Here is a 15,229-nt window from a genome sequence, read left to right as displayed (position 1 = left end):
TGCACTGGCATGTCTGTTATGCATTGCAAATCACTGTTACTCTAAACTTGATTCTTTACTTTGAAATGTTGCCTGTGACAGTGTGATTGATAGATAATTCATGTTCACAATCATCATCGCAAAGTGATCTCGCACGGTTATTTCAGTTGATAAATTAACAAAAAAGAAAAACAATACAATTCTTTCCTTAATGAATCAGTTTTCTTCTCGACCCCCTTAGAGAATTTTAGAATAAATCGATTGCGGAAGAAGATCACAACCATCGGTTGATTAGTCAGTTGCATTCATTCCAAATTTTCCACTGCTTTGGTTTACTTTTTAGTGTTCCGGTTACCTGATTTTCTCTACTTAGCGCAGTTCTATTGCAGTCGGATTGCATGTAAACCAGTACAACTGAGTTGTCATCTATTTACAGTAATATCAATTGATCAGATAGTCAGGTTATTTTTTTAAATACTGTAGCATTCGGTGAAAAATGTTCCATACTAAAATGCCGTGCCTTTTTATTTTGTCTGCGTTGGTCATTTTGTTCTGTTCAGTGTGACAGCTTGTTTTGCATTCTTATTCAGACAACTGTTTATCCCAGCCGGTGGTACGCTCAAGCATACGGTTGTATGCTTGAGCGATAATTTTCGTCGATGCGCGAAAATTAAATGAGCATAATTGAACGTTGAGTTAATGTGTTCGTTTTGTTCAGTTTTACCAGTTGCAATGTCAGACAACGTTCGTATGGCGACATTTTCAATTGACTCTGAAGAGGACGAGCAGGCAATTTTGCCGCCACCGCATTTGAGTGAAAAAGCCCATTGTAGTTCTTTTTCCAACTATTTGGAAATGTACTCACAGTCGGTGAAGGATCCGGAAGCATTTTGGACATCTTTTGCCAATGAGCTCACCTTTTTCAAAAAATGGGAGACGGGATGTTTTCTGGACTACAATTTTGACCGTCGAAAAGGACCCGTTTATGTGCGCTGGATGCCGAACGCGTCGTTGAACGTTTGTTACAATTGTTTGGATCGAAATATTTCTAGACAGCTTGGCGACAAAGTTGCATTTTACTGGTAACAAGCGTCATTGCTCGATTGTAGAAGAGAATTGGTTTTTACCATTTTTGCAATAATTTCAGGGAAGGCAATGAGCCCGGTGTTAGCATGAAGCTGACTTACAGAGAATTGTTGAAATTGGTTTGCAAATTTGCAAATGTTTTGAAGCGGAAAGGTTTGGATTTTGTTTTGAAATAGTTGAAATGAGGTGATCGAATTTTTGAAAAAATTACTTCAGGTGTGAAGAAGGGCGACCGAGTGATTATTTATTTGCCGATGATATTGGAATTACCCATTGCAATGTTGGCTTGTGCAAGAATTGGCGCTGTCCACTCTACAGTGGTATTCTTATTATTTTGGCTTGAAAAATTTTTTTCTAAAGTTGCTAATTGTTATTTTTCATATTTAGTTTGGCGGATATTCAGCCCAAGCTCTTGCTCAACGAATTGTTGATGCAAAGGCGGAAGTTGTGATTACCGCTGACGGCAGCTACAGGGGCAAGAAACCGATTCTTTTGAAACAGATCACTGATCAAGCTATTTCTATATGTGAAAAGAGGTATGTATGTTTGTTTGTTGTTGTTGTTGTTGTTACTGGTTTTTAACATTTGTTCCATGAATCACAATTTAACAATAATTTGTGCACAATAAAGTTGGCATGTGAAATAGAGTTGCAAACTTTGAGCTGGTCTGTTGAACAGAACATTCAAAATCAGTTACAGATGAATCACCAATTAGACAGATATCGCCATGTGAGGTTTGGTTATTATTTTTCATTATGAGGTTTTGAAAATGTTCCATATGAAAAGGATTTTCTGTAAACATTGGGTAATGTCGAAAATGGTGGTAGAATTAGTGAAAAACAGAATGTTGTTTTCGAGAATGGGCAATTTAATGAAGATGTAGAAGTAAGTAATCGATCGTGAAAGTTCTCATTGTCGCCTGGGAGAAAGATTTGAACTAGAATGACAATAATTTACTTTCAATTCACTGCGATGTTCCATGATATGCGTAAAATTATAATTTTTATAATTTCACTTTTTCCAAAGTTGGTTGAGATGAATGAATGGATGAAGCTGAAACTGAAATTCATATTGCCACAGTCAATGAACGATATACTTTACGTGCATAAATAAATCTCAATTATATTGAAATTTTAGTAGAATGAATTGAATTATGGAGAGTTTTATTGATCAGATCAATTTAATCAATAACTGTGGACAATTTATCGGCATGAGTAAATATGTTGTCGTAAACTTTATGAAAAACTAAAATCCTACTCACTTGAAAAGCAGCTATTTTGATTTGTGAGATAAGCAGCAATATTTATTTCGCAGATATGCGAGCACATTTGTTGTTTTGATTGTCGCTTTCGCTTCATTAATGTGCTTCATTCATTGTTGAATCGCAATGCGGATAAAGTGGTCCTCTTTTGACAGTTGAAAATTGAAATTGTTAAAATTAATAATTTGGAGTCAGTCAATTAATTGATTGGATAATTGAGGTGACTTTCCATTGTCCATTTTAACGAACAAATACGAAAGAAAGAAATGAAAATTTCACATCACAATTGAAACAAATTATATATACTTATGCAAATAAGAATTTTTCAAAATTCAAACAAAAGGTGAAGTTTAGTAATTTTTTTTCTTTTTGTTTTGCATTTTCAAAGAAATGTAATCGTGAAACATCGAATTATTGTGCGGCATTTGGCGGACAATTACACCGGCTTTCCTTCAACGCAACAAGATTGCAAAAGCAAACTGGTAGAGTTGAAAGAATTCTACTGCATAAATGTGCTTTTCTTTTAGTTGTATTGTTTTTGATTTGCATATTTTTAGCAAGTGCAGAATTGTTGGTTTGACGAGGAGATGTCTGCTGCCGATGAAAACTGCGAATCCGAATGGATGGACAGTGAGGATCCATTGTTTATTTTATACACGAGGTATGCATATTTGATGTATATATATTTTTTTTTCAAATATAGCACGTAGTAGTAGTAGTAGTTGTTGTTGTCGTTTTGTTTCAACCATTTCCAACTTGCAAATATTGTAATTTTTGTATAATTTATATTTGCAGCGGTTCCACTGGCGTACCGAAGGGGGTTGTTCACACGCAAGCTGGCTATTTGCTGTATGTTTACACGACATTTCGATATGTATTTGACTATCAGGACGATGACGTCTACTTTTGTACGGCCGATATTGGCTGGATTACTGGACACAGCTACGTAGTGTACGGTCCCCTGGCCAATGGTTCAACCGTGGTCATGGTGAGCGGAAATTTATTGGCGGTTGTCTGTGCGCTTTTCAGTATTTGTTGTTTATTATTTGGAATGTGAAATTTTGTTTTTCTTTTAAAAATAGACGAAAATGAACAACAAGTGATCAATTTCAAACTTTTCAGTTCGAAGGTGTGCCATATTATCCAGAGCCTAGTCGTTATTGGGATGTTGTCGATAAATATGGTGTGAGCAAATTTTACACCGCTCCCACTGCCATAAGACATTTGATGAAATTTGGTTCATCTTATGTGGAACGATGTCGACTGGATCGACTTGAAGTGTTGGGCAGTGTCGGTGAGCCGATCAATCCCGAAGTCTGGCAGTGGTATTACAAAGTGGTGGGAAAATCCCGTTGCGCCATTGTCGACACCTACTGGCAAACGGAAACGGTTAGTTAATTGACAGTTTGTTTGTTGTTGATGGGTATGATTTTTGAAAAGTAGATAGTTTAACAATAAATTTGAGACAGCAAATTTTCCATCTATTTATTCGGTTTAATTGTTTTCCACTAGGGTGGTCATGTTTTGACACCGCTTCCGGGATGCACGAACATGAAGCCTGGCTCTGCTTCGTTTCCATTTTTCGGCGTCAAGCCAGTTCTGTTGAATCACGACGGTCAAGAAATAGTTGGACCTGGTGAAGGGCAACTGGTCAGCATTTAATGCTTTTTTTGTTTATTTATTTATTAATTTACAAAATTTTCAATCAGGCTTTCTCAGCGCCGTGGCCAGGTATTGCGCGTTCTTTGTATGGAAATCATGATCGCTACGTGGACACTTACTTTGCCGTTCCAGGTTATTTTTGCACCGGTGATGGTAAGTGTGAATTTTTCTTTTTTTCACCATCATCATATCCAACGAAATTTTCATCCGAAAAATATTCCACATATTTATAAAATGAACTTTATTAATAATAAATAATTCTCTCTGCAAATCAAATCTTTTTTTCCAGCAAGCTTTCGTGGTAGATATTTCGTTAATTTTGTTTTTTTTCCATTATTTTCAAATTTAAGGCTGCACCAGGGATGAAGATGGTTATTATTGGATCACCGGTCGTATTGATGACATGATGAACGTGTCCGGACATTTGCTTTCGAGTGCGGAAATTGAAAACGCCGTCGTATCGCACCCTGCGGTTGCAGAAGCGGCCGTGGTTTGTGCACCGGATCCAGTGAAAGGTCAAATTCCGTACTGTTTCGTCACGTTGAAGAAGGTCGGTGGTATTGTTGTTGTTTTTGGATTTTTAAATAATATAATAATTAATATTTTATTTCGCGAAATTTGGCTTTTTTTTGGATGTTCAGGATTACGCGTTCACCGCCGAACTGGTGTTGGACATCAAGCAGACCGTGCGCAATCAGATTGGTCCGGTGGCCACACCCGAAGTGTTCCAACAAGCCGAAAGTTTGCCAAAAACGCGTTCTGGGAAAATTTTGAGGCGTGTGTTGCGCGATGTGGCCGGCGGCAACACGACCAGCTTCGGCGACCTGAGCACCCTGTCTGAAGAGCATGTTATCGCGGATTTGGTCAACAGTCGTTCCTCTGGTATACGATAAATAAATACATGTGGCTACAGCATCACTTACTTCACTGTTCCACTGACATTCTCATTTTTGGTTATTTATTGTGATGATTGTAATGCAAACTATGCAGCTATATGCAAACATTTTCCTTCGTCTGTCGGTCTGTCTGTCATTGTATTCCAGTAATGTTTTCTCGCATCCCTTTCTCGTTCTCTCTGTGTATCTGTATGCGTGCTTTGATCTGTCATAGCCGTGATCGGTAAACTGTGAATTTATTTATTCATTTTATTTATTTATTCGAATAAAAGAGAAAAAACCCATCCTGGTGATCATTTTCCTCTTCATGCCTGTTGTTGTTGTTTGAAACAATGCCAGTTTATTGAACGGCTAGAAATTTACTTTAGTTGAAGTTTTTTCTGTTATTGTTCAAGCAGTTAGCAGAAGCGATTCTTGTGTGTGTACGTTTTAGTTTAATTTAATTTAATCTTTTTGATTTGTGCTGTTTCGCTCCACTACCTGGTGGCGTATGGCTTCGGTTCGTGTAGTGGTCACTGGACTGGGCTTGGTGACACCGTTGGGTGTGGGCGTGGAGTTGTGCTGGCGACGGTTGTTGCAGGGCTGCATCGGCGCCGTCGAACTGGTGGACGAGAAGTACGGGGGATGCGTGTCGCGGGTGGCGGCGCTGGTTCCCGCCGGCGTCGGACCCGGATTGTTCGACCGATCGCAGTTCAGCGATGGCCAGTGGCGACGGATGACCAAAGCCACCGCCTACGCAATGCTGGCTGCCGGCGAAGCTCTGGCAGATGCCCAGTGGACGCCGGTCAGCGACGAGCAGCGTGAGAAGACCGGCGTTTGCGTGGGAGTTGGCATGTCTGACATGGAGGACGTGCACGAAGCAGGTGGGAAGTCAGCTAGAAGCTCTGATTTATGCATTTATTTCTTCTCGCGGTTGCCGTTGATTGATTGCTTGCTTGCAGGCTGCTTGATTGATCAACAACGTGACAACAGGCTGTCTCCGTATTTCATTCCCCGCGTGTTGACGAACATGACCGCCGGCCAGTTGTCCGTCAGCTACGGTCTGCGGGGTCCGAACCACTGTCCGAGCACCGCCTGCGCGTCCGGCTTGCACGCGATCATCGACGGTATGGCGCTGATTCAACGTCGCCAGGCCGAGCTGATGCTGGTCGGCGGTGCCGAGGCGCCGGTCTGCAAGTTGAGCCTGGTCGGCTTCGGTCGGATGGGAGCCCTGAGCCGGAGCTTCAACGACCGGCCGGCCGAGGCGAGTCGACCGTTCGACAGCCGGCGTGACGGGTTCGTGATCGGCGAAGGCGCCGGCATGTTGCTGCTCGAACGGCTCGAACACGCGCTCCAACGCCGAGCGCCCCACATCTACGCCGAACTGCTCGGCTACGGTTTGTCTGGCGACGGGCTTCATCTGGCCGCGCCTTGCCCTCACGGTAGCGGCGCCGCCAGCTGCATGCGCAAAGCGTTGCACGATTCCGCTGTGCCTCGTGACCGTATCTCGTACGTCAACGCGCACGCCACTTCCACACCGCTGGGCGATCGGGCGGAATTCCAAGCAATTCAAGATGTTTTTCGTGGTGCTATTTGTTTGTTTGTTTGTTTGTTTTCTTCACTTATGCCACAGGATTTTTGTTCAGCTAGTGACAATTTGCCGGTTATTGTTTCGTCGAACAAAGGTTCAATTGGACACTTGCTCGGCGCCGCCGGGGCGGTGGAGGCCGCGTTCACCGTGTTGAGCTGCTTTCATGGTTCAGTGCCGCCCAATGTGAACCTCCATCAAACCGACCTCGAAGCTCCGGAAATTCAACTCGCGCCATCAGACCGTGCTCAACACTGGGCAACGCCGTCGCTCAACCAGCGGAAGATTGCTTTGAAAAATTCTTTCGGTTTCGGCGGTACAAACGCTTGCTTGTGCATTGCACAATTTCAGGAATAATAAGTGAACAGCTTTAAAATTCACGTAGGAACGTTTCCCATTCGAAACGGAACCTGCTGATCAGAACTTCATGGCAGGGGTCGGCAGGTCGTTGGTTGGTTGGTTAGAGTGTGATGCTGGAGTAGCGACAGTGATACACATGCGGTTGTTAAATGTGTGTGTTTTTCTATTATTTAATCCTTAGTCATCTTCACACGTTCATATTTGTTTCTTCTGCTGGTACACTTTCGTTGAATATAAAGTGCGTAATAATTACACCATAAAATCTTGCTTTGGTGTGACATTCAGAATCAGAGTGCGATTAAGTGATTATTGTCGATCTGACCTTCGGCCGAATAAAATTACAGTTATCTGTACGTTCTTGTCGAAGTTCTATCGACAACATTCTTCTCCCCGACAGTTATGATTACAGTCTATCTGACAAGTTATCATCAACAAATAAATAAATAAAGCTGATCTGTGATTTTTGTTCATTTTATTCCATTCAGAATGGAAAAATGATTTCGCACATTTTCCATCAATAATGGTAAATTTAGTATAAAATTTATCATGTTATTCTAATCAAACCAATTACGATGTTCACGTTTCCCTTTTTACATTTGGAAAGCTGATTTATTCACTTCACTTGATTCCTATTTAAACTGGATAAATTCTTAAAATAATTAACTTTTTACGAAGAAATTGTCCACCGTAATAATATTGATAATCAGGTGGTGATAATTAGACTGTACTTTTGCTTGTCCGAAGCGGCGGCACCTTGGCAAAATGCCAAATTCTGAAATAAGCCAAATAAAGGGTACATCGGCATCGATTAAATAAGAATTCCAAAGACTGGCGAAACAGAGATCTGAACCAACCTGTTATTCCAACTTTGAAGTCTCATATGTATACTATTCAAAACGGTTAATTACGTCATCAGTTGATTGACACTAATTTATGATTATGATTAAATTTGAACACGCATGGGTCGCCGCCCTGTTGTCAGCTTTACGTGGCTGCCGAGTACAGTTTCCACCAGCGCTAGGCTTTCTCAGTTGGACTGGAAACTTTTGCTGTTCGTTTAAATTTTTATCTGCTTTTTGTACTGCCACCAACCACGCCGACTTTTCATAATTCAACTAAATAATTGGGTGTAGTGTATCATCGGCCAGCAAGGGGTTAATTTCATCGGTAAATAATAAATTTGATTGAAAATTATTAAAAGGTAAAATTCATTTTGTTTTCAAAAGCTGCGCACACGTTCAACAAACAAAGTCATCATTGTTAAAATTGTGATAATTTTTGAATTCACTACAACACTGTTAACAAAATACAAGTATGCAATTCTGCATACGATTCCGTAAACTTCTGTTTTGAAATCGTTTATTCAAATTTTAATGTCTTTAAACGTGTATTATATATCTACAATGATTTTTCACTAAACAAATGACTATAAACATTGTTCGATGTTTATGTTTTTATTCAGTTAGTAGAAACAAACAATAACAAAGATATCTTGATTTAAAGCAAAAAACTTTTAATTTATTGATGACAATCTGCTTGATTTTAAAAATTCCAGGTATGTGATAAAAAAAGAAAGAATTACAACAACACTGACAAATTTTCGTATTTTAGATTTTTATCGATTTACATATTTTGAAAAGTTGAAAATCAGCTTTTTGGCACGAGTGAAAACATTCCTCTTGATTTGGTTGATCACATCTGCTGCATCTTTTCGAGTGTTCAATTAAAAACTGAATTGTTTTTAATCTGCTTGTTTTTTTTCAGAATAACAGAAATATTTTGAATAATCTTTTCTTCTCCGATGATACAGAATAATGGACAACTCGTCCACATATTCACACTGGGGAAAATTTCATTTCTTCATTTAAATATTTGTTTTAAAAAACAAGTGAAAATAAAACCTCCAATTATAAAGGATACAATAATCAGAGATCAAGAGTAGAACGTGAAAATTATGTAAAATTATCATTTTGAATTAAACTACCGGTGATTTGAATTGCTGATTCACAGACGGACTGGAATGCAAATGAAGAGAAGAAGCGGAAGTGTTCAGAGAAGTACGAGTTGACGAGCCGCGTAGTAACGCTTTAAAAGCAGAACGTGCTTCGTTCAAAAATTCAGGCCGTTTCTTAAAAAATGTCCAGTTATATATATTTTTATATATGTGAAGGTACAATAGAAATAAATTTCAGCTAACCGAAACTTCTGCTTTTAAACTTGTCAAGCTACAACTCAAATTCGACTGTTTTGGATTTTCTTTTATCACAGTGACAATTGTAGCGCATAATTGAGGAATACGTGCTTTTGACAAGCGTTTGTAGTGCAAATTTTGGCATGCGATGAAATTTCCAACACTCAGAACTTTTTCCCAACCGAAATTCTAAATTCACTCGCATTATAATAAATTAAATTAAATTAAATTAAATTAATCCCTGTAGAGAAGTTTTATACTTGAAGACCACCGGGAATTTTCAAAGCGACAATGTTCATCTCCTGATCACCCAAGTAAACAGTGTCGACACTAAAAAATTAAACCAAGTTTAAATATATAACCAGCACACAACCAGTGAATTCATAAACATGATACTCAGTAGCGGAAGCAATGTCAATCACAAAGCCGACAATGTCCACTTCATCGTATGCAGCTTGAAAATCTGACCGTTGTAAATCGCCCAACAATGTCACCGATCGGTGTTGAAATTTTTCTCCAATCAAAGTTTGTTCACATGCTAATCGAATATTCAATTCTACAATACGAGTACTCTTCTCGGAGTTCAATTCAATTTCACCGCTGGCACTTCTGTTAAAAAATAAACACTGATTAAAGCTCATATTCAACATATTAAACAAAAACCTTGACAAAGTTGCATGCAACTGGTACAAACTGTAAGCATCCCCTTCTCGCAGCCGTGCATCCAATTCATCAACATCTGGACGCCATATATTCAAAATGTAACCTTGAAAAACAAAGTAAAATTTTAATACCAGCAACATCTAATGGGTTTTTTGTAATATACTTTTTCCACGTTTCAGCGCATCAAAATCTGAAATTCTCAATTTAAGAATCGGTACTACAGTACGCAACTGCTGTCTGGCTTTCAAATTAGCCATGTCCCGTTCCAACATTTCACGCAGTTTTTCCGCTCGTTTCTCGTCAAGTCTATTTTTGTATTTTAAGATGCTATTCAACTGAGATGATGTAATCATATTCTACAGGAAAAGGAACAACAACATTGCAAACAAATAATGCATACGGGTAAATAAACAACAATTCAACAAACTGGAAACAGAAGTGCAAACGTACCTGGAAGCGTTCCGGATCAGGGCACTTGTTGTACAAATGCAAAAGCTGCTCCGCATCATCTTCGTTGTAAATTTCCTCCAAAGAAGAAGTTGCCGACAAAAATGAACCTAATCGAGCAGAATCAATCGATGAACACAAATCTGTGGAATGTATATACGTATTGCACTTTCCTCCACTATACCTCCTCCTTTGCTGTCTACGTCAAATTCACAGGCATCATTCACCACTCGTTCCAACATCTTCTCCATCAAATGATCCACCTCTTCAGCAAAACGCAACGATATTTGCTCTTCACAACGCTCATTGCGCATCACTGAACGACCGTCAGCATATTTTTCCAAGTACTGTATTGGAAATAAATAAATAAACAACATCAGAAAAAACAAACATTTAGCTTACAACTGGTGGATATTTTCTGCAAAGAATCACTTTCACCGCGACTACTTTACCTTCGCGAAGGCTGGATATCGGAAATGCTGGGGTTTTTGTAATTCGCAAATAGCCGAGACGGGCCCACCAACGAGCTCTACGTACACCATTTATCGTCAACGCCAATCGAACGTTACAGGGTGCCTGAAAACGTGTAATCCACAAATAAACATGAATAACGAAAAATAATAAACTTACTTCAAGCGGTTCACAACCACCTTCAGCACCGTGCAACGTTGCATTTATGATAAACAGCTTCATTCCCACTTGTATACGACCACTCTTGGCCAAGTCAGAAAGACAAGCGTCCAACTTGGCGTTGATTCCATACCAACCGTCCGTCAGTTCGACTGTAATGCACTGAAAAAAAGGCAAACTGAACGTATTTATGCGATGAAGCAATTTACTCACTTCTTCGTCCATATTTTCAAATTCCACAACTCGAAGAATCATAGGCGCCGTTGCCGGGTAATCACGGTTCAGAATCTTTCTCAAAAGTGGTCGCTGCGCATGTTCCAACTCCCTGTCATATCTGTAGCGTAGTTGAAGCAACACGTTGTCCACGTTCAAGCACCTTATTCAACAACAACAACAACAACAACAAGTTGAACGAAAATTTTAATAAAATCTATACGAGCACCTTGCAGCTAAACATGTCGGAAATTGCACCTCCAACGAAGCCAATTTAAGAACAATCCACTGCAAATGATTGCGAATCCAGTCGTCATTTAGCAGCTTGTTGTCAACATCAGATGAACCACAAAAACCCCTGAAAACATACCAATCAGCACTGCAATCAATAAAATATATTATTTATATAAAATATGTTGCACAAGACAACATTTTTCGTTCAATTTATCTGCAAAGTGTAATATACTTAATGATTTCGTCCATAGATATTCCTCCCTGATGGTCCACCTTGACAATTACATCGTCAGCGACAATAATTTCACTGTTTGGCTCAGAATTTACATAATCTGCAGTAAAATAGAATTCACTTGCTGTTTTTCTGGTCACCCGTAACGTCGATTCTCGCACACCCATAGCCAACAGCTTTACACACATGAAAATCAAATTATACAGTACTATTTAAAAAATACAAAACAACAGTTGTCACTGCTATCACCTCGTCTTCGCTTAAACACGACTGTGGTTTTAGCTTTGGACGAAATTTTGAATAATCTGGTATTTTCGATTTCGATTTCCACAATTTGAACAGCTTCCCACCGCCTGCGTAAGTTGTTCGTGACGGCTGTATGGTCATTTGATTCAACTTTGTCGAGCTGCTTTTCGAAGAAGCTGAATCAGATTCATCAGCCGCGTCAATGTGCTTGACTTCCAAATTTTCCAACTCTGACTGAACAGTTCTGTATAAAAATCGCCGGTTCAATTTTCCGCGTGGAAAAATTTGAACATACGGTCTGGTGCACGGTGTGTCGCGCATCACCGTAGATGATCGCCCAGCACGCCATCTGGACGACAGACCGCTGGGCGATGGGGTTTGGCATACGTCGAACAATTTTATCTTCTTTTCATTATTCCAGTGAGGCTTGAATTTGGTCATTGAAGATGCAGATCGAATTGGGATATATTTTTTCTCTCCTGTAACAGATTTGGCAAAAGATGATTCGGATTTTGGAACAGCCATTCCACTAATTTTCATCATGTTTGTATCAACAGAAGGCGAACTACTTAGAAGCATCTTGTCGGTGGAACTTGTAGATTCCACGCATGACTGACTGACGCTTTCTGAAAATGGAATGGATTCGTCCGGGTCAACACTGCTGAGCAGTTTCCTCGCTTTTTCCAAAGCTTCAGAAGAATAGGAGCATTTTTTCCCACTCGCCGTAGAGAAACCGACAAATCCTGGGAGGCTGTGTTCCGTTTCAATGTTTTCCTCAACAATCTCAGATATACTCGAAATGGATTTCACTGTATTCAGCTGGTCATCATCGTTTTCAACAGGATCTTTCAAAGCTGCTGAAGCAACACTTGAACCCAAGGAAATTTCAGCTAAAGCGCTATTGAAAAGTTCCTTCGCTTTGGCTAGTGAAGCTGAATTCACTGTACAACGCTTTCCAGCAGCTGTGCTAAATCCGCAAATCTCGTTTTCTGTTTCTGCTGATGTAACACTCAAATTCACAACTTCAGGCACTGTACAACCTTCTTCTGTTGAAGGAAAGTCTGAAGTTTTGTTGCAGCCAGACGGCACTTCTCCCACCCCGATGAAACGACTGTCTTGGGCGTCGAAAAAATGTTCAGCCTTTTCCAAAGCTTTCAAACTGACAAAACAATCTTTTCCCGAAGCAGACTTGAAACCTGACAACGTTTTACATGCTAATGATTTTTCTTCATTATGAACATTCGCAACAATCTGATAATTGTCCATCGTAATGCAGCGCGAAAATGAGAGGTCTTCTGAATTTTTGGAATCGGAAAACAATTCCTCCACAGGAGAGATATTTCGGATTTTTTTGTTTTCCGAAGATTCAGAATGAAACTCCACACTTCCGCAACTTGGCAATTTTCTTTTGATTTGCGATGCACCAATAAAAGAAGAATCGAGAGCCACTTTGCCTGTAGCACCACATTCAGTATTCCCTGATGACGTGGCAACGGTCGAAGCTGCTTCGATCATTTCAAAAATGAAAGGATCATTTTCGTCAAACGAATCATCTAGTACATCACCGATCTTTGCATTTTGGATAATACGTTCAGGTGAGCTGATGAATAAAACAATTATTACTTACAAAAAGAAATTGAATCGAAAACAGCATACTTTTGCACTTTTTCATCAGTTTCCATATTTTCAAGTTGCAAAATAAAAATTACTCATGATGAAATGGAACAAATCATGAAACTGAAAATTTTCATTCTTCAATTGCCATTCAACATTTATCTGAAAAATATGAATGGAAGCCGAAGAACAAATGACATTAGCTTTCTTTAGAAGATCCTCGGCTGAATAAAAATTTAAACACAGAAATTAAAATTCATTGCAACTATAACGTATAAAACAATTTGATGAAAAACAAACAGCGCATCAAACACAGCATAAAGAGAATGCAAGAACACCGAAAAATAAAATATTTCTCAAATAATTTTCAATTTTCAATACTTTAAAACAAAGCTTAAATGAAAATTATTTCAACAAACCAAATCAATCAATAAGAAAATAATTTTACTACATACGAATACTGTAAATATAAAGAAAATTAAGATAAATGATATTAGCTTCAAATGTTGCAATATAAAATGTGTCAAATCATAGCTATATTTAAAGAATTTTTTAGTAAATGAATTTAGAACTTAAATTTGATAAAAATATAAAATAAATTTATTTCAAAAATCAGAATAATTGTCAGAAATTTTGTTTTCTTGTAAATGCTGAAAATTTTATTAAAACTGTCTGTTAAGTCTTCAGCATAAAATTAGCACATAGAACAATTAATATTGGCTGTGCAGGCCTTTTCTTCTTCTTTTTGTGTCGATCTGCGCGGTGTTAGTAGGCTGATCAGCAGTCACCGAAAATTGTCAACTAAAAGTTAAACAGTTGACTAAATATATTTCAACTAAATAAATATGCTTCTCTTTTAAAATTTGAAGTTTAAAAATTCAAAAAATTAATTATGGATAATAAATCATATTAAAACAAATTGTAATACAATAATGCAATCGTAATTGCCTATTACTTACCATTTAAGAATGAAAAACATTTTTTTCTTCCACTGGCGTATTTTAGTTTACACGATCCAAATTGATCTAGCAAGCACCAATGTTGAGCAATTGGCACAGCCATTTGTGAACTCTAACAGAACCGTTTATATGGACCGTTATTTTGCATCATATTCTACTGTGGAATATTTTCTTGAGCATGGTCTTACAGCTATTGGTACAGTTTTTGCACATCGTCGTTATGTTCTTGCATGTGTGCGTAAAGCAGCACGACGTGATTTTTACTCGACATTACGTTGATCAGCTACGTGCCAAGGAAAGACAGCAATGTTCTTCTGTTGACTTCATGCCACACAAAGTTGAAAGTAGACAACCCGCAAGATGACAAAAGACCAAACATCATGAATGGCTATAATCTTGGCAAAAAGAGGCGTGGATAGCATGGATGCAAGAATAGAGGATTTTCGCTGTATAAGAAAGACCAACAGATACACCATGCTGATGTTGTACTTCATTGTTGAGGTGTGCATCAACAACGCATTCTTACTGATAAAACATAAGCAAAGTTATCAGAAGATAAAAGAGCGTTTTATGAGAGAGCTTTCAGCTGGTCAAGCACATCGAAATGAGTTATCAAAATGAAAAAATCTATGCACAAACTAAACATGCCTTTGTCCGCTACGGAGTGCCCCAAGATCATAAATGTTACAGATATGAGTTATGAAACGATAAAATCCATCAAAATGCCGAGTGCAAGGACGTCGAAAATCAACGCAAAACCTCTGCTATTCATGTAAAAAAAATATATACGTAGCGCCATAAAATGACTAAAATATCGTGCAGCGCTTGCATTGCTTTAAACAAATAATCTGCTTGTGAAGTTATCATTAATTCTTGAAAAAAATAATCATTTTACCATAATGTACAGGGACTAATCACGACGAAACTTCTAGTGTTCACATATGTAGACAGGTGCCCGAATTAAGGTGTAAAATTTGCCGCCCGGATGA

The 15,229-nt window shown here is 38.7% G+C and overlaps 3 protein-coding genes across 3 annotated transcripts; 2 read left to right on the top strand and 1 right to left on the bottom strand.

Annotated features, from left to right (window-relative positions):
- The first annotated feature begins 678 nt into the window (after nt 1–678).
- On the top strand, nt 679–4,829 carry Tsp_00588 (acetate--CoA ligase). The gene is made up of 14 exons (XM_003376330.1): nt 679–996; nt 1,032–1,084; nt 1,127–1,218; nt 1,282–1,385; nt 1,453–1,605; nt 1,696–1,799; nt 2,715–2,808; nt 2,884–2,987; nt 3,122–3,335; nt 3,449–3,715; nt 3,839–3,976; nt 4,036–4,141; nt 4,339–4,545; nt 4,630–4,829. The coding sequence occupies exons 1-14, from the start codon at nt 679–681 to the stop codon at nt 4,827–4,829; spliced, it is 2,154 nt and encodes a 717-aa protein (XP_003376378.1).
- Nucleotides 4,830–5,374: 545 nt separating this feature from the next.
- Tsp_00589 (3-oxoacyl-(acyl-carrier-protein) synthase II) lies at nt 5,375–6,808 on the top strand. The gene is made up of 2 exons (XM_003376329.1): nt 5,375–5,747; nt 5,826–6,808. Exons 1-2 carry the CDS (start codon nt 5,375–5,377, stop codon nt 6,806–6,808), a joined length of 1,356 nt encoding a protein of 451 aa, XP_003376377.1.
- Nucleotides 6,809–8,663: 1,855 nt separating this feature from the next.
- Tsp_00590 (putative BRCA2 repeat-containing domain protein) lies at nt 8,664–13,349 on the bottom strand. The gene is given in 16 exon segments (XM_003376328.1): nt 8,664–8,669; nt 8,796–8,939; nt 9,009–9,191; nt 9,263–9,332; nt 9,399–9,611; nt 9,666–9,768; nt 9,829–10,000; nt 10,116–10,255; nt 10,273–10,459; nt 10,515–10,688; nt 10,743–10,904; nt 10,956–11,118; nt 11,185–11,334; nt 11,422–11,597; nt 11,671–13,267; nt 13,324–13,349. The coding sequence occupies 16 exon segments, from the start codon at nt 13,347–13,349 to the stop codon at nt 8,664–8,666; spliced, it is 3,666 nt and encodes a 1,221-aa protein (XP_003376376.1).
- Nucleotides 13,350–15,229: the final 1,880 nt, after the last annotated feature.

This window comes from Trichinella spiralis (genome assembly GCF_000181795.1).
Source record: "Trichinella spiralis strain ISS 195 chromosome Unknown Scfld4, whole genome shotgun sequence".
NCBI classification, from domain to species: domain Eukaryota; kingdom Metazoa; phylum Nematoda; class Enoplea; order Trichinellida; family Trichinellidae; genus Trichinella; species Trichinella spiralis.
This window is presented reverse-complemented; position numbering and strand designations above follow the sequence as displayed.